Below are 16,551 nucleotides of genomic sequence, written 5' to 3' on the forward strand. Positions count from 1 at the left end.
GGATTCTCTCTGTTGATCTTTATAAAAGGCCAGTGGAACAGCAGAATCGGCAAAAATATTTACTTTCTCATTCATATACTACTTTCTCATTTTCAAAGCGAACATGGATCGTTCACAGGGCCCCATTGGAAAACTGGTGGGCGGAGTCACCTCCGGTATTGGCTTCGCAAGCGAAGTATACGGATACAAAAAATCGCGAAAAGCAGCCATCAAGGAGCGAGAGTTGAAGCAACACGACCAAGGAAGACAACAAGAATCAGCATCAGCATCAGCATCATCTTCTTCTTCCTCCTCCTTCCGGTCTCCACCTCCATATTCAGCAACGGAATTTCCCTTGGGAGAGCAGACTGCATTCCCAACCGAGAAGACTGCCACCATAGCCGAAGATGAGATCGAGCGTTCCTGGCAACTCGACGAAGCACAAGACGTCGCCATTGAAGAATCCGAACCCTCCAAACCTCGCAAAAGCAAATCCGGCGTCGCCAACCCGGACAAAGTCATCAGCGCCTTTCTCCAGCGCCAGCCTCCTCCTTATCCAACACTCGCCCCAGACGGTCGTCCACACCCTGACCACAGACTCGCGTATCCTGTGGCAATCCCGCAGCGTCGTCCAAAAGACAAGACGCGGGGGTTTATACGCGCGTACGCGCCCGACCTGCAAAACATGGGCATTACCCAAGAGACCTGGTTCGATCTGATCGAGACCATCAACGAAGCCAGTCTCGCGAATCCGTGGATCAATGCCCTGAATTTGGCGTCACTGGCCGCTGCGCCTCTGCCGTTTCTTGTTTCGACAGCCATTTCCATGGCCATTATGGTTTCGACCACGATTGCTATTGAGACTCAGGGTCGCTATCGGTATGATCCCCCCCCCGCACCTATACTTGGGTCCAGTCCTAAAGGATAGAACACACTAACACGTATACTACTACATCAGACAAAACAAAGCCCTCGATACCCTCAACAAGGAGTTCTTCAACCCCCGCGGCCTCTTCTGCCTCGTAATGACCTGGGACCCCACATCAACCAGCGCCCGCACCAATATGGACATCAACTCCACCATCCAAAGTACAGTGAGCACCCAGGGCAAAAAGTCCCATAAATTCCAGTCCTCGAACGGCGTCACCAATGGGATGGAGTACATGCAGACTGCGGAACTCGTCTTCCCGGGTCTGGACTGGCTGGCTACTGCAACAGCGGATGAGAGGAAGGGATTCAAGATGAAGTTCAAGCGCGGGAAGGGTTTCATTGATGATTATATGGATCGGAAGGCGCAAGCGAAATTTGTGAGTCGATATATCGTATATTGTCTTATTTTTTTGGCATGTCCGCATTGACTGACTGACTGGCTTAACAGATCGCTGAGAACCCAGATAGCTATCTGAACCAAGCCGGAAAACCGAAATTTATCTCGAAACTTGCTGATCCCTCGCATCCCTTGCGTAGTGGCTTAGCCGGCTTGCAAGGAGCGGGAGCAGGATCAGGAGTAGGAACAGGACAGAGCCGTGGCTTCGGTTCTAGAGACGATCAGGGAAGGGGTTTGGGAGGACGAAGTGGGGGTCTTCTTGGTGGTGGCCTTCTTGGTGGTGGCCTTCTTGGTGGTAGTCGTGGTAGCGGCCGTGGTGATGGTCTTGGTGGTGGTCTCCTTGGTGGGAATCGTGGTAGCAGTCGTGGTGGTGGTCTTCTCGGGCTGGTCAGCCTAGCGACAAATGCTGTCAGTGAGCATCGCCATAAAAGGCAGAGCCAAAGCATCGACAGCAACCTCAACAGCAACAACCACAGCAATCCCCATGCGCCGTACGGTGGCTCTGATGCTGGGTATTATGATGAGCGCAGGGAACAGCAGCGACCATATCGGAATGGAGACTCTCGCCCAGAGTATTATGATGAGCGCAGGGATCAGCAGCGGCCATATCGGGATGGAGACTCTCGCCCAGAGTATTATGATGAGCGCAGGGAGCGGCAGCGGCCATATCGGGATGGTGACTCTCGCCCAGAGTATTATGATGAGCGCAGGGACCAGCAGCGGCCATATCGGGATGGTGACTCTCGCCCAGAGTATTACGATGAGCGCAGGGACCAGCAGCGGCCATATCGGGATGGTGACTCTCGCCCAGAGTATTATGATGAGCGCAGGGACCAGCAGCGGCCATATCGGGATGGTGACTCTCGCCCAGAGTATTACGATGAGCGCAGGGACCAGCAGCGGCCATATCGGGATGGTGACTCTCGCCCAGAGTATTATGATGAGCGCAGGGACCAGCAGCGACCATATCGGGATGGCGACTTTCGCCCAGAGTATTATGAAGAGCGCAGGGAACAGCAGCGACCATATCCGGATGGCGACTCTCGCCCAGAGTATTACGACGAGCGCAGGGAGCAGAAGCAACGATACCCGGATAGTGATCCCAACACTGAATATTATGATGAGCGCAGGGGACAGCGGCAACGATACCCGAATGGGGATCCCAACGCCGAGTATTATGATGAGCGCCGGGAACAGCAACCACAAAACACACGAGGGGGCGCTGGCGCTGGTGGGCTGGGAGGCTTAAGCCTGAACAGCCTCTTTCGCTCGGTACGGTCTTCCTTCTCTCATCCTATACCCTAATTACCTGGACTGGTTTACTGACATGCATACAGAAAGTGCTCTATCTTCTGGTCGTCAATCTGCCGACTGAGGAAGAGCTTGCTGAAGCACGACGCCTGACTGCTGATTGGAACACTCAGACTCAGCAGCAGCAAATCTAGACTGGGCGTCTTGTTGATTGGGTAAATGTGATTATGTTGGTTTAATTTAAGCGTGATTTGTGTCTATTTGCAAGGGTGTTTGCATGAAAGACTTCATATATAATAAATATATCAGTGAGATTTGATGCCACTGTAACTGAAAGAATCCTTACCATGCAATCAAAACACAATTGACTGGAAGAATAACAGAGTAAGCCCACTACCCGCGTAAAAAAGAGAATTTCTGGTCTGCAGTCTGCAGGAAAAAGCAGCGGCAGACACATGTTTATTGTTGGATGGGAATTGCAATAGGACAACAGCAGACATTGTCAATACAAAGCAAGTGATAGATGGTTTCCATGTTTACAAACCATGAGACATATCAAACATCAAACAGAAAAACAACAAACACCCAAGCCATAGACTAGCTATTCTCGGGATGAATGAATCCGAACCTGACAATCTGAGACTACAATAAATAGATAGATAGATAGATAGAAAAATCGATAAAACGACAAGAAGAAGAAGAAGAAGAAGAAGAAAAGGAGAGAGGGGCGACAAGCAATCAAGCGGCCATCAAATCCATCCTATCGAACAGAGTATCATCGTTGATGCAGATGGGCTCGGGCCCATTGCCGAACAGCCGGACCCGGCGGCCCCCCGTGGCCGGCTCGGCAAAGTACGGCCCATGGCGGGTGATGGCGCCGTTGTTGTTTCGCGACATCAGGAACACTCGCTCGCGCTCGGCTTGGTAGATGCTGGTGGACTGGGACTGCGGCTGCTGAGGCTGCTGCTGTGGTGGTTAGTTAGTTAGCTAGTTAGTACTTAGTTGAGTTTGGGGTTGAAGGAAGGGTATTTGGGTGAGGGACTAGAAATATACATACCGAAGAGAATTGCTGGATGCTCCGAGCAGCTCTGGGGGGAGCGGCGAGACGGAAGTCCGCGTGGCTGAATGGTGGGAGAATATGTTAGAATTGTTGGGGTTGGTTTGAAGAGATCGAGAGAAGAAAGAAAGAGAGAAAGAAAGGGAAGGTTACTTACCCGTAGTAGGAACTCATGGGGATTGAATTTTCAACAATATTGATTGCTTGTGTGTGTGAGAGAGTGAGATAGGAAATGGAAAGAAGAACGTTCTTATATATAGTATATATATTTTATATATATATATAAATATAGTATATATACACCCCCCGACAGCCTGGCTTGTAGTTGTATGGACACTCACACCCAATCAGAAAACATCAACATTCCTGGCTCCCTACACCCCCCGACACATCGCATTCATTGTGGATTGACTGTCGTGGTATTCTGATTCCCCCATGCCTCGCCAATGCCGATCCTCGTGTTTCAACGATTGTCTCTGCGGTGACAGCTCAGAAGAGCTACTGACTAGTATGAAAACGCATCAGGGGAATAGAGCAGCCAATCAGAGGGGTGGCATTGAGGACGTGGTATTAGGGCCTAAAATAGAGACGTACGTGGGATTATTTGATGACCTCATTGTGTTTTGCCTTGAGTTTTGCCTTGAGTTGGGTAGGCCGGAAATGCCCGAGTTTATGCCGTACTCCGGACACTCCGACACTCCAATACTCCGGACACTCCAACACTCCAACACTTCAACACTCCAACACTCCAACACCAACACTCCAGACACTCCGATCTACTCCGGCATCGAAAACATCACCGATTTATCTGACTGGCACCTGCACCGGGAGGACCATGGCTTCCAGGCTGGCAGCCTGTGAAGCCTGTAGAAAGGCCAAGGTTGCCTGTGACCACAAGCGGCCAGCATGTACGCGCTGTGCCAGCAACAACAACGCGGCCATCTGCATCTACCGGGCCGCCCCGTTCAAGAGGAGAAGGACGGACGTTTCCCCTTCCCGGCAGACCTCAAGATACTTACCCCCTCACTCACCTGTGAATAGTAGCCCCTCCTCCCCGTCATTTACCCCGAGAACAACCAACCCCTATCCGAACCCCGGGTTCCTGGGATCCTCCAGCCATGTGGCCATCTTTAACCACATCTCCCCGGACGACGACTCTCACGGCCCAGATGCATATCACGCGTCCAACTCGGACATGACGCTCCTCGACCCGCAGTCCGCGGGCGACAACATCCTGCTGATCCAAGGCGCTGATATCCTCAAACAGCTCCTGAACACATTCCCTCTCCCCGCGATGCGAGATCTCGTCCTGCTCTGGCTCGCGAAAGGGACAAACCTTGCCCTCGCAGAGCCTTTCACCCAGCAATGTAGCGAACACATCAACCAGCTGTTCATGGTGTTTTCCCAGGAGGCGCACTGGCATCTGGCGTATGCGCGGCGCTTGTTGGAGAATTCGCGGCGGCCATTGATAGCCGACGAATCGTCCGAGATCTCGAGCTTTTCGGCGCAGTTCCTGGGCCAGAACTATCGCTGGGAGAGTATGGGCATCTTTCTCTGCGCGGTGAGTCGGGCGACGATCGATGTCGCCTTTTATCCGGCTTTGTATACATCGGAGAAGGATCAGATCGCGCTGCGGAAGCTCTCCACTCGGATGAGTGATCTGGCGTTGGATATCGCGCTCTCGCTGGACTGCTTGAACGATCTGCAGCTGGTGCTGCAGTACGAGAACTTCATCCTGCACTCGCATGTGAATGGGGATCAGAGTGTGTTGGCGGCTTCATTCATCCTCTCTGACGAATCATGTGACTGATCGGAATTACCAGGCTACCATTCATGGAGCAGACTGGGGAATGTCTTGACCTCGATGTTTGCCCTCGGGTATCACGAGAATGTCGAGAAGACGAGACCACGCCGGCCTCCGTTCCTGATAGAACTGCGAAAGGCAGCCTGCGCCACGGCCTACTCCGCAGACAAGAACGTCGCCGTCTTTCTGGGCCGGCCGCCGCGGATGTCCAAGCGGTTCTGCCACTTTCAAGTCCCCTTGACTCCGACGGGCCCAGACCAGAGCCCGAACGCTTCATCTGTCTCTGGAGATGTTACGGCATGGGACCCCAACACACCGTTCAGCTACAGAGCAGAGCTTCGCTGGTCTGCACTCTGTGCCTCCTTGAAGGAAGAGATCCTGGAGCTATTTCGGGATAAGCGTCGTGAGACGTATAGCCAGAGAGCCAGGCATGTATCTTTCTCGCCCCTGCGGCCTGAACGGACAGTCCACTAACACAACTCGTCTCTGAATTAGTGCCATCGAGAATGAAGCCCACGCGCAGTGGATGGCACTCCCGTCTCATTTCAGACTGGCGTGCAGCTTACGAGAGTGCTCGCAGAGTCCATTCGAGCGGGACTTTTTGGCTGGGGTGCGCCTCAACCACCTGCACGTATTGTTTCTGCTACGACTGCTTTCGCTCGATACGCTCACGGAGCCGGATAGGCCCGTCGTGGATGTCTCCGAACAAATCCTCAGTCTTGTAGTCGAAATCATTCTTCTTAGAGACCAGCTCGTCAACTCTGGAACGGGCCTTGTCTGGAAGGTGCTCATCTTCTTTCTATCTCATTCCGAAGAAATGTGCTAAATGACCCCAGGTAGCTCATTACGGCCTCCCCTCCGCCGGAATCCTCCTCCTCTCCATGCTGAGACAACAGTCCACGCAGCACGCGGAAAGGACCCCGTGGTCCAAACCCCTACTGAATCTGGGGATCTTTGTCGCGCAGATCCAGGCCGGGAGCATTGTCCGGCCTGGGGATCCGAATTACGCCTTGATCTCGAAGGCAACCCATACGATCGACAGGTTCCTTGACTCTGTGCATCGCGAAGGGGCATTGCACGATCCGGCGAGAGTCTCGTCCCGGGTCGAGGAGGGTGGGGACTGGGCGGCGCTGTTCAGCCAGGATCTGTACGATTTCGAGGCTGCTTTTTGGCAGAATGTTGCCGATCATCCTTCTTTGTTGGGGCCGGAGGCTGCCTTGTCGGATATATAGGGATTGCGTGGCATGGATTATCCAGCGGGGTAACTTACATTGCTCAGGAACGGTGGTGTTTTGGCATTATAGTTGTATGTCTCCAGACCGCTGCTATGCTTCGCTTTGAACACATCCAAGACTCAAAGAGAATTCGTCCTTCAGCACATCCGCGAAGATCCTCACACCCTCTGCCGCCGCTGCAAAAGCCATCCGAAAATGGAGCTCGTCGTTCGGCCTCCGCACAAGGAGCCCTCTACTTGCCGTCACCCATGCCGCGCGCAGTCCCGGGGCGAGGATCTTCGCCGTGGAATCCAGCCGGACCACATGCCCCGACCGATCGATGGAGAGATAGGAGGGGAGTGAATCCCTGAGAATATGCGGGGTTGCGCTTTCAGAACAAGAATGATCCTCCGCATCCTGCCTCAGCCGCAGAAAACAGTACGGATCATCCTCCACAAACACCAGATCACGTTTCTCCGCGAGCGCATAGATCTCCCGTCTCCTCTGCAACGACTGCGTCGTCCCCGTGGGATTCAACCCGAGGCTTCGAACCGGATGGATCCCAATCCGTCAGGATCCGATCCAATTGATCCGGCCTCGGTCCCTCCCCGCCGTCCATCTTCACCCTGTGCGCCTTGATCCCCAGGAGGTGTAAGGGGGGATGGTTGTTGGGGTTTGAGAGAGGCATTGGCGTGGCTGTGGTGGTGGTTGTGGTTGTTTTGGATGGAGGGGGATGGTTTGTGGTAGGGTAGGTTGATACTTGGACTTTATAGGGCTTGGGATGGTGTGTGGGTGTATGTGTCGGCGTATTCGGAGAACAATAGAAGGGAAGGATTGGATTTCTATCTTATATTTATCTCTCTGGATCATTGATCGTCAGATAATGAACAATACCCATCAAGGTAAAAGATTATCTGTCTTCGTCGGGCACTCACCAGACCAAGGGTCCCTTATGCACGAGCGGTGGACTGAGCTCGGATCACATGCTGGTTCAAAGGCCAGTTAGAGAGATTTGGACTTGGAGACATGGATGGGTTCTATCTTTAGGGCGCTCTCATCCCATCCCAGTGCGAACAGCCACCCACTTCCTAAAGAAGGGTAAGTGGATATTCTCGGCCGGACGGGACCAGTTGGGTCTAGCGCTTGCTGCAGGCTGAATTGGCTACATGCAGGCTAGCCAAAGAGGGCGTGGAGTAGTGCCCGAGGGTGTTGTCCGACCACAACTCTATAGTACTTACTTGTCTGTACTCTGTAGCATGGGAGCCCAGCTGTTTGCTGTTCGGATAACACTGCCCTCCTCAACGTGCCCAAAAAGAGAGACCAAATACCATCTCCAGAATCAGACGATCACGAGACAAAGGGTTGTCCCCGAGAGCCCGGAGGCCTCAGGCCGGGTGATTGGATGCCACCGGGGCGCGGCCTCAGCACTAAGGCCGCCGCGGGTCGGCGGGGATCACCCGGACGAGTATAGACCTGTTTTTCTTCTTCTTCTCCTCCTTCTTCCTCCCTTCACCTGCTTTGCTCATCCACCCCATTCTCAGCCGCAGGGTCTGGGATTCCTGCGCCGCCGGATAAATTGGTCTGCGATGATCAGCCGAGTCTACTAATATCCTATGATTCCTATCCCTCCGCCTCAGTCCAGTGGTCTGTCGGCTCTCCTGCTTCCCCAGTCTCTCCCTGGCCATACCGGTCACTTGTCTCGTTTCGAAAGCTTATCCCCGCGTGAAGATGGATCCGGTCTCAACCCACATCGACGCGATGGCGATGGCAGACGACGAACCCTTCTTTGATCTATATGTGGAGGAAACCCACGGAACACACCCGGACGAGAATCCACCCGACCTAGAACCCTGGCTCAGGGGCCCTGACGCGAGTAGTGCCCCCTTCCTTTGACCCCATCTAGATAGATCGAGTCTGTGAACGGCCACTGATCCGATCGCGTATCGCAGATCCGATCGACTATGTCTTCCCCGCGACAAATCTCGACCCCTTCGAGACATATCCCTCGACCTTGGCACCGAGTCTCGTGCAGCAGGCACTTTCCTACCGTAAGCTTGTCACCGTGTCCTAAAGATAGATCGGTCGCTGTGTGTTTCTGAACGCTTATACCAGGCTTCACTATCATGACTCCCAGTATGCTGCCCACGCCAGAAGTCACCAACCCGTATCTGCAATCCTGGTTCCCCCTTTCACTGAGTGACAGCGCTCTATTCCCGGCCCTGCTGTCCTCGTCCCTCACACACTACAAGGTGAACCATCTACTGACAGGAGATTTGCCTGCGCCGTTCGGGATGGGAGATGAATCGCTCACGCTGGGCGCGTCCTACAAAGAGACAGTAAAGGCGATCAATGCGGCCATGCAAGATCCCGTGCGAGTCACAAGTGACGCGACCATCTTAGCGGTGCTGATGACGATTGAGAAGCCGTTTATGCCGGGCTCGAAGGACTGGTCGCAGGAGTCTCCGTTCCAGGCACCACTTCGAAGACTGCAGTGGTTAAACGTCCACGGGGCGAGAGAGCCGAACCTTGACCATCAAACGGGTCTATGTCGGCTGATTCAGCTGCGTGGCGGGCTGCATAATATCAGGTTGCCAGGAGTTGCGGCGGCCATCTTCTAGTAAGTGGAGCAGGGGTCCGTCCTAAAACCTAACGCGTGCTAAACTAGTCTCCCCTGCAGTCGGGTGCTTGTTAATTCGACCTTGACCCTGTCTCCCCCTCCGATCCCGTTTTTTTCTCTTTCGGGGACGATGACCGAGTTACTTAAAGCAGACCATGTCCATAGCTGGGACGCAACAGCCATTCATTTCGGCCCTTTGTGTGAACTTGGGCTCACTCCTGATCTAGCGGATGTCTATGAACAGTTGGCAGGGTATACGAGGATTATCAAGAGGTTTGTTGATGGGGGGACAGTAAATTTCGGTCGTCAAGCCATGTGCGATCAACGAAATCTCATACAGTATCGTCTGATGACTCTCCCTCCTGCCGTTTGTCTGATCGATGTCAGTCCAGTCTATGAGGCCTGTCGCATTGCGGCAATTATTTACAGTATCGGTGTGACATTTCCCCTGCCTGGCGTCGGGGCGCCATTTGCAGCTCTCCTGCAGTCCCTGAAAGCCGAAATCCAGCAGAATGAGTTAGATGGTCCCTGGTCTACTTCACCCCATGGTGTTCGCCTTCTGCTCTGGGTCCTGACCATGGGAGGCATCGCTGCAACCGACACGGCCGAGCAACAGTGGTTTGTCGAGACCGCATCGCGAGTTGCGCCTGGCTCTCTGGTACCGGAGTGGAGAGAAACCAGAAATATGCTTCGAGAATTCCTGTGGCTTGACAGCGCCTGTGACATGTCGGGGAAGCAATTCTGGACCCAAGTCTACCCCCTGATAGGACAAAGCATCGAGACTGAGTCACAGCCGACTCAACTTCCACACAAAAACATGTCCCCCTGCAACCAATGCAAGGCGAAGCGAATCCGCTGCGACAAGGGCGTTCCCTGTGAAAACTGTGCCAAGGGTGGATTCAGATGCTCTTCCCAGACCCTTCCCACAGACAAGCCGGCCCGAGTCCACGTTTTCACCGTCCGGGGGAAGCCCTGTAAGATCTGCAAGATGAGGAAGCTCAAATGCGACAAACAGAACCCATGTGGGCGCTGTGTCGCCGGCGGCTGGACCTGCGTCTATGAGCATGTGGCTTCGCAGCGTACGGCCACTGCGGGACTCTCTGTGAGCATTGGGAATCGTCAATAGCGTGCTGCTCAGCACGATTCTGACGTGAGAATATCGAAAGGTGTCGGAGGGGTGATGAGGCAAAATGCTGCGTCAATATACGAGGGGGCAATTTCAGGTGTCCCTCGACCAGAGTGTCGGATTCTAACTGGGAGACAGAAGATCGAGCGAGACGGAGACTAATCTCTTTCTTATATCGATCCCCACCAAGACGATTTGGCGTGGTGGGTGGTGATCCACCCGAAATGGAGTCCGCTTGGGCCGAGCTCGGCGAGCTCGGCGAAATGCGGGCTTGCCAATGACAACATTCCTGGCCGCACAGATGAGAATGGAAAACACTCGAAGCAAAACATCGATAGATGTCTCTGTTTCTGCTAAATTCTCGTGGCAAACGGGCACGATGGGGAACATATTGATTTGTCACCAACCTCTGCTCGGAATGACTATAAATAAGACCATGGACCGTCAGGATGAGCGAATCTCAGTCCAGATCAACAGCACCATATCTCCTCCCCAATTGCAGTCATGATCGCCGCTTCCTATTTACTGTTAGCATTGTCGGCTACTAGCTGGGCACTGCCTTCGCCTGCCGCAGCAGCCTGTCGAGACATCAACATCCCAGTCACCGTGGCCGCACCGCGTTTCCTCATCAACACCACAATCGACAACGACTGGGATGCAGCGGCATTGATATTCAACCTCACCCGACGCGACTCGGATACATCGGCGGATCCGCTTCCAATTGCCGGTTCCACGTCCACCGCCGTGGAGGGCAACTATACCGTCGGAGCCACGCTTTGCGGAACCGGAGAGACCATCCTAGTGCTCACGCACGGCATCATCGAATCAAAATTGTAAGTGCCAGTTCAAGCATACAACATACCGAAAGAACTCTCACTGACAGCCCGATTCAGATACTGGGACCCCACCTTCCCCAACGCAGAGAACTACAGCTTCGTCGACGCGGCCGTCGCAGCCGGGTACTCCGTGTTGAACTACGACCGAATCGGCGTCGGCTCCTCATCCAAGTACGTGCCACAGAAACCCACGCCCAGTCCCCCCGTGGTCCATCCCCTAACCCACCATCTCAGAATCAACGCACTCTACGACGCCCAATTCCAAGTCGAGACCGCCGTCCTAAACACCCTGGTCTCCTACGCCCGCTCCCTGCCCCACACCACCAAAGTCGCGCTCATCGGCCACAGCTACGGCGCCTACCTCTCTGCCGCATCCGCCAGCCAAACCGCCGTCGACGCCCTCGTCCTCACCGGCTTCAGCGGCACATTCGACTACTTCGGGCCCTTCCTCGCGGGCTCCAGCCTGCGTGTAGCCAAAACCCAGGACCCCACTCGCTGGGGATCCCTGGACCCGGCCTACCTGATCTCCGCGGACCAGTACGCTGAAGCATACATCTACTTCGCCGAGCCGTACTTCGAACAGTCTGTGGCTAGATGGGCATACGAAGTCTCAAGCGAGCCGTTCGCCGTCGGCGAGCTCCCGTCGTTGATGGCCACGACGATCGATTTCTCGAACATCACAGCCCCTGTTTATATCCTCCAGGGCCAGTTCGATTTATCGGCTTGTGGAGGGAATTGTGTCGGGTTGATCAATGCTACTGCGGACACGTTTAATGGTTCCGAGGTCGTGGAGTGGGTGGATGATTTGCCGGCTGGGTAAGTGCTCATGCTTCTTCGTTCGTTGGTGATTTGATTTGATTTGATTCGATACGATATTATATGATACTATATGATGTGATGTGTGTTGAACATATGACTGACTAACTTGTGTATAGGCATAGTCTTAATCTGCATCGGGTGGCTCCGACGGCGTTTCAGATGGTTTTTGAGTTTCTTGGTAGACAGGGAGTTTAGCGTGGTAGTTAGTATAAGAGTAACTCGTTATGCATAATGTATTATACTTTAGACCATTTCTGGATTGCATTTCAATAGATAGATAGATGGATTGGGAAGATAGTAGATAGACATTAACTGTACTACTTGTCTGGTACTTAGGATACATACGATGGGTCTGGCCTAAAGGGAGATTCTTTACAGAGTACAGGGAGATGGAAAGAAAAGCAGTATAAAATCCATAACATTGACCTCCTAGGTACACTCATAATCCTCATATCCTGACCGTTCCATCGTGGCTTGACAAATCGATGATCAACCAAAATCCAAACAATCAGCCATCCACCCGGTTAACCATCGTGACGGTATCCATCCAGCGTAGTCTGTGGCCCTACCCTGTGCTGGGGTTGTGCTGAAGACAGCCCCACAGCACAGGGTCATTGGTCAATGGCAATGCCAATTTAACCCTTGAAAGGCAGACCGGAAGCACCCGCGGCAGGGGCAGCGCTGGCAGACGGGGCAGCAGAGCCGGCGGGGATGTTAGGGGAGCCGGGGAAGAGGGCGGAAGCACCGGACACAGCGCCGGAGCTGGGGGTGGGCTCGCTGACGCTGGGCTCAGGGGAGCTGCCCAGACCGCTGGAAGAGGAGGAGGAGCCGCTGACGCTGCTGCCCGTGTTGAAGATGGACTTCAGGAACTCGGGCAGCTGGCTGAACAGGTCGGCGCCGGAGCCGGAGCTACCGGAGGACTTGGGGATGTCGCTGGCCAGGGACTGCAGGAAGGAGTTGAAGCCCTCGAGAGGGTTGGCGGATTCACTGGCTCCCGAGCCGGTCGAGGTGCCGCTGCTGTCGAGGAGGCTAGAAAGGCCGCCGCTGGAGGACGGGGCGAGGCCGCCGAGAGAAGGGGTCGAGCCGGAGGAGGACTCGGCGCCTTCGGCGGAGCCACTGAGGGAGGCCAATGGGGAAGAGCCTCCCGAGGCGCCACCGAGAGAGGGCAGGCCCGATGCCGAAGGAAAGCCAGAGGAGCCAGATTCCTCGCCGAGCTGGCGCTCGAAGAGGTTGGACAGCTTCGAGAGCCCGGAGGGCAGAGCGTCGGTCAGGTCGGACAGGTCGGGCAGACCTCCTCCTCCGCTGGTGCCGGTGGGGGCAGGAAGGTTGGACGGGAGCAGGCCCGAGGGAATGGACAGGCCCGAAGGAAGGGAAAGGCCCGAAGGGAGGGTGAGACCCTCCGACTCCTGGCGCTTCTTGAGCAGGTCAGAGAGGTCGGAGAGGTCGGTCGGCAAAGTGAGGCCAGACAAGCCCGAAGGAAGGGTCAGGCCGGTAGGCAGGGTCAGACCGGAAGGAATGAGGTTCTTGAGGTCAGAGAGATCCTGTCTCTTTTCCTCGGTGCGAGTAGGGTATGCCAGGGCGCAGCCCGCAAGGCAGAGAGGAGCGACGGTGGTGAACTTCATCTTGAATGATTGTTGTTTGTTGTTGAGAGATTGTTTTTAAAGAGATTGTAGATTTGACGTTGTAAAGAAAAGTTGTGGAAATGATTGTAAAGTACCAGACACTTGCGAATACCAGATTCGAATGAAGAGAAGCGATCAAGCCTGGGGAGAGATTGAGACCGTGGGGGATTTCACGGTCCTTTATAGGCCTGGATGGGCATCGCTTTCTATGAGGGGATATACGGTCGGACAGGATCTCAACATCGCCATGCGTGAGCACGAATCGCATGAGGTCATGGATGACCTGGGCTTGGAGATGGAACTGCATACGCGTTTCTAGATGATGCAAGCGGCAGATTACGGCTGAGATGCAGATGAAGCATGGATCCGCAGACCAGAACGTCTGGGTCGGTTCTCGAGTCAAGTTGCTGAGTGCCGGCCTGCTGAACGATGCCCCAACCGCACTGCCGCGATCTTCCACTCGGGCGAAACACTGGTGAATCCAGGGCCTGGTCCTTCAAGAGGCTGACCCGGGTGCTCAAAAATGGGCCCTCAGCCCTGAGATCCAGGGATTGATCCAGGGTAATCATACACCCGCCAGCGCATGCCCCGTTAGGGTGCGGTTAACACTTTAACGGCGGCAGATGGGCCGTGACGTGCTCCGCTTCTCCGTGCCAGCAGTAATCGAAGGGATATCAGGCTTTCTGGGACAAGTCTGACCCCAAGGTGATGTCCCATGGGCCTGAGATGTTGCCTGAGGTGGCCGTGGAGCCCCGATCCCCGATAGATTATCACCCGCCAATCGGGGCGGCGTGTGGCACCCGGGCCCTGATCAACGTTTCAAGCATCCAGGGTCCCTGATCCGAGCCCTAGGAAGGCCGGGGACATGGTAGGCTGCGTCAGCCCTGGCCCAGTGGTAGATGCTGCTGATCGGGTTCGTTGGAGCTGGTCTGGACACTGGACAGACCCTGGGAGGAATCATCCGCAGGGTCGCGTTGGGGATAAACTAGACAGATAGTATGAGGGAATTCGGGTGTCGCAGACTGTCGGAGGCGCCATGGATATGCCTCTGACCCTTCTGACCTGTCCGACTCTTCCAGGTTTCGACGGCGCTGGAACAGACGCTAACTAGCCGGACCGTTTGTCCGTCAGCCAGTGCGCTGGGCTGGAAGTTGCAACGGAGGTATAGCTAGGAGGGGAGGAGGGCAAGTCATCTGTCCGGAACGGCTCTAGTCTTAGAACGGAAGACCCAAAAGTGAGAACGAGGTGGATCCGGACGGGTCTGTGGTTCCGTCGGGGAGATGAAGAGTTGGGAGGAAAGGGGAGAAAAGGGATGGAAAAGAAAAGAGCGGAGTCCATTACCGCCCCCGGGCACGTGCCCCGCTGCTTCACTGCCTCGCTGCCTCGCTGCCTGAGGCAGGAGCAGTCTGCCGGGTCACGCAACAAAACCGTGCAATCTCACCTTCTCGTTTCATCCTCAACCCGGTGCGATCCATGCACCCATGCCATCTTTGTGGCTGAGCATCTGGCTTGATACTGGCCCTGACAATCTCAAGGGGATCGATCATTCACTACCTGCATTGTATCTACCCGACATAGACCCTTCGTTCATGCCGTGACACTTCTTCCATGCTAGCTGCCGCACTAAAGAAATGTGTCCAGACCCTTTCGCCTTCTGGAATCCCCATCCATGTGGTTCATCGATTTAAAGTTGAAAGGGACCGACCTTGTCGTACAATTTCCAGACCTGAACTGTGTCAGCTGAAAGTCCCCGACATCATTCCAGCCGCATTCTATCGAGATTGATCGAAGCAGCCATAACCCCAGCCCAATTTTCGGGCGTGAAGTCATGCCAGCCAAGTCGAAACCCAAACCCACCAGCGTTTCAGATCCATCACAGCCGGCCTCACTCCCGCACGTCCTGGAGGTCCATCAACCTTACTACTATGTAAGGTTCTTCGGCTAATCCATGGATAAAGTACCATTGGCCCAATGGCTTCGGGGCAGTCGATCTCATCGGCCTTACTTGCCCTAGTATCTCAAATCGTGCCACTGTCCTGGCAGGATGACCTCACATTCTGACGTCGAAGGGAGGGGAGGAGTCAAGCATGTCGGATAAGAAAATGGACAACCTTGTTGAGCCAGTTCTCGCCACGATGCGTGCATCTGCCAGGATGGCTGATCCTCGGCTCTCCCTGCCTATTCCAGGTTTCAAGTCCAGCCAGTCTCAAGGCAATGACGCTCCTCGGGATAATCTATATGAAGCGCGCGACCCAAAGACCTGGATAATCGATGCAGTATCATCCTGACACGGTGAGCCCACTCAACACTCCCAGGCCCTCTTGCCACTCCGCATCCTGCTATCTACTGGCGGTTGCTAAGATGATAAGGGTTTTGAGGCTGTACCGCCACGGCAGGATGTCCACTTCACCTATGCACGGGCACCGTGTCTAGAACCTCTGGATCCTGCGCGTCAGTCAATTGCCTGTGCTCATTTCCCGGGGGCCCGGGGCAGGTCATATATCTGTAACTGCCAGGGTGTGTGCTCGTGCCATAGCCTAGATCCTCATATGCTCGGCCTATTTATGTAGCGGGCCTCCAAGCTGCTATCCCGAGGCTTGAGCAGTGCTTGAATGCTTTTAACGGCATGCATGGCCGTGGAAACGAAGTTTATCGTCGCCGACCACTTCCCAATGATCTCGTTTCTCATGGATGCCGGCAACTGGCACCGAGATTGTCCTGAACATGGGGGCATCACTGGCAAAAGTAGCAAGAATAGCCAGCCACTCGAGTGATCCAGTCCCAGACCTGAAGAGTTGTCTGACTGCAAAGGATTCAGAAAGGCATGCCATCCGGCCGTGTGATTGGCCAGCCTGGGTGAAAATAAACAGGCTTTTTGAGCCGCCGTCCAATCGCAATG

The 16,551-nt window shown here is 54.5% G+C and overlaps 5 protein-coding genes across 5 annotated transcripts; 4 read left to right on the forward strand and 1 right to left on the reverse strand.

Annotated features, from left to right (window-relative positions):
- Positions 1-81: 81 nt before the first annotated feature.
- BO70DRAFT_357779 (uncharacterized protein) lies at positions 82-2,897 on the forward strand. The gene is made up of 5 exons (XM_025542121.1): positions 82-858; positions 938-1,286; positions 1,358-2,298; positions 2,479-2,578; positions 2,644-2,897. Exons 1-5 carry the CDS (start codon positions 104-106, stop codon positions 2,749-2,751), a joined length of 2,253 nt encoding a protein of 750 aa, XP_025404378.1. The 5' UTR covers positions 82-103; the 3' UTR covers positions 2,752-2,897.
- Positions 2,898-4,449: 1,552 nt separating this feature from the next.
- On the forward strand, positions 4,450-6,650 carry BO70DRAFT_367708 (Zn(II)2Cys6 transcription factor; the record flags this gene model as incomplete). Its single annotated transcript, XM_025544580.1, has 4 exons — positions 4,450-5,377; positions 5,438-5,846; positions 5,914-6,202; positions 6,255-6,650. The coding sequence occupies 4 exons, from the start codon at positions 4,450-4,452 to the stop codon at positions 6,648-6,650; spliced, it is 2,022 nt and encodes a 673-aa protein (XP_025404379.1).
- A 1,945-nt stretch (positions 6,651-8,595) lies between these two features.
- BO70DRAFT_15725 (uncharacterized protein) lies at positions 8,596-10,627 on the forward strand. Its single transcript, XM_025538251.1, has 2 exons — positions 8,596-9,249; positions 9,310-10,627. Exons 1-2 carry the CDS (start codon positions 8,756-8,758, stop codon positions 10,373-10,375), a joined length of 1,560 nt encoding a protein of 519 aa, XP_025404380.1. The 5' UTR covers positions 8,596-8,755; the 3' UTR covers positions 10,376-10,627.
- BO70DRAFT_15718 (alpha/beta hydrolase) lies at positions 10,628-12,270 on the forward strand. The gene is made up of 4 exons (XM_025538249.1): positions 10,628-11,208; positions 11,269-11,382; positions 11,446-12,027; positions 12,147-12,270. The coding sequence occupies exons 1-4, from the start codon at positions 10,880-10,882 to the stop codon at positions 12,223-12,225; spliced, it is 1,104 nt and encodes a 367-aa protein (XP_025404381.1). The 5' UTR covers positions 10,628-10,879; the 3' UTR covers positions 12,226-12,270.
- A 282-nt stretch (positions 12,271-12,552) lies between these two features.
- On the reverse strand, positions 12,553-13,788 carry BO70DRAFT_15745 (uncharacterized protein). The gene has a single exon (XM_025538253.1). The coding sequence runs from the start codon at positions 13,650-13,652 to the stop codon at positions 12,666-12,668; it is 987 nt and encodes a 328-aa protein (XP_025404382.1). The 5' UTR covers positions 13,653-13,788; the 3' UTR covers positions 12,553-12,665.
- Positions 13,789-16,551: the final 2,763 nt, after the last annotated feature.

This window comes from Aspergillus heteromorphus, assembly GCF_003184545.1.
Source record: "Aspergillus heteromorphus CBS 117.55 chromosome Unknown BO70scaffold_1, whole genome shotgun sequence".
NCBI classification, from domain to species: Eukaryota; Fungi; Ascomycota; class Eurotiomycetes; order Eurotiales; family Aspergillaceae; genus Aspergillus; species Aspergillus heteromorphus.

Coding starts and splice junctions, on each gene's coding strand:
- BO70DRAFT_357779 (XM_025542121.1), top strand. CDS start 104: ATGGATCGTTCACAGGGCCCCATTGGAAAACTGGTGGGCGGAGTCACC. Junction 859..937: donor GAGACTCAGGGTCGCTATCG/GTATGATCCCCC, acceptor CTACTACATCAG/ACAAAACAAAGCCCTCGATA. Junction 1,287..1,357: donor GGAAGGCGCAAGCGAAATTT/GTGAGTCGATAT, acceptor CTGGCTTAACAG/ATCGCTGAGAACCCAGATAG.
- BO70DRAFT_15725 (XM_025538251.1), top strand. CDS start 8,756: ATGACTCCCAGTATGCTGCCCACGCCAGAAGTCACCAACCCGTATCTG. Junction 9,250..9,309: donor GTTGCGGCGGCCATCTTCTA/GTAAGTGGAGCA, acceptor TCTCCCCTGCAG/TCGGGTGCTTGTTAATTCGA.
- BO70DRAFT_15718 (XM_025538249.1), top strand. CDS start 10,880: ATGATCGCCGCTTCCTATTTACTGTTAGCATTGTCGGCTACTAGCTGG. Junction 11,383..11,445: donor GGCGTCGGCTCCTCATCCAA/GTACGTGCCACA, acceptor CCACCATCTCAG/AATCAACGCACTCTACGACG. Junction 12,028..12,146: donor GTGGATGATTTGCCGGCTGG/GTAAGTGCTCAT, acceptor ACTTGTGTATAG/GCATAGTCTTAATCTGCATC.
- BO70DRAFT_15745 (XM_025538253.1), bottom strand. CDS start 13,652: ATGAAGTTCACCACCGTCGCTCCTCTCTGCCTTGCGGGCTGCGCCCTG.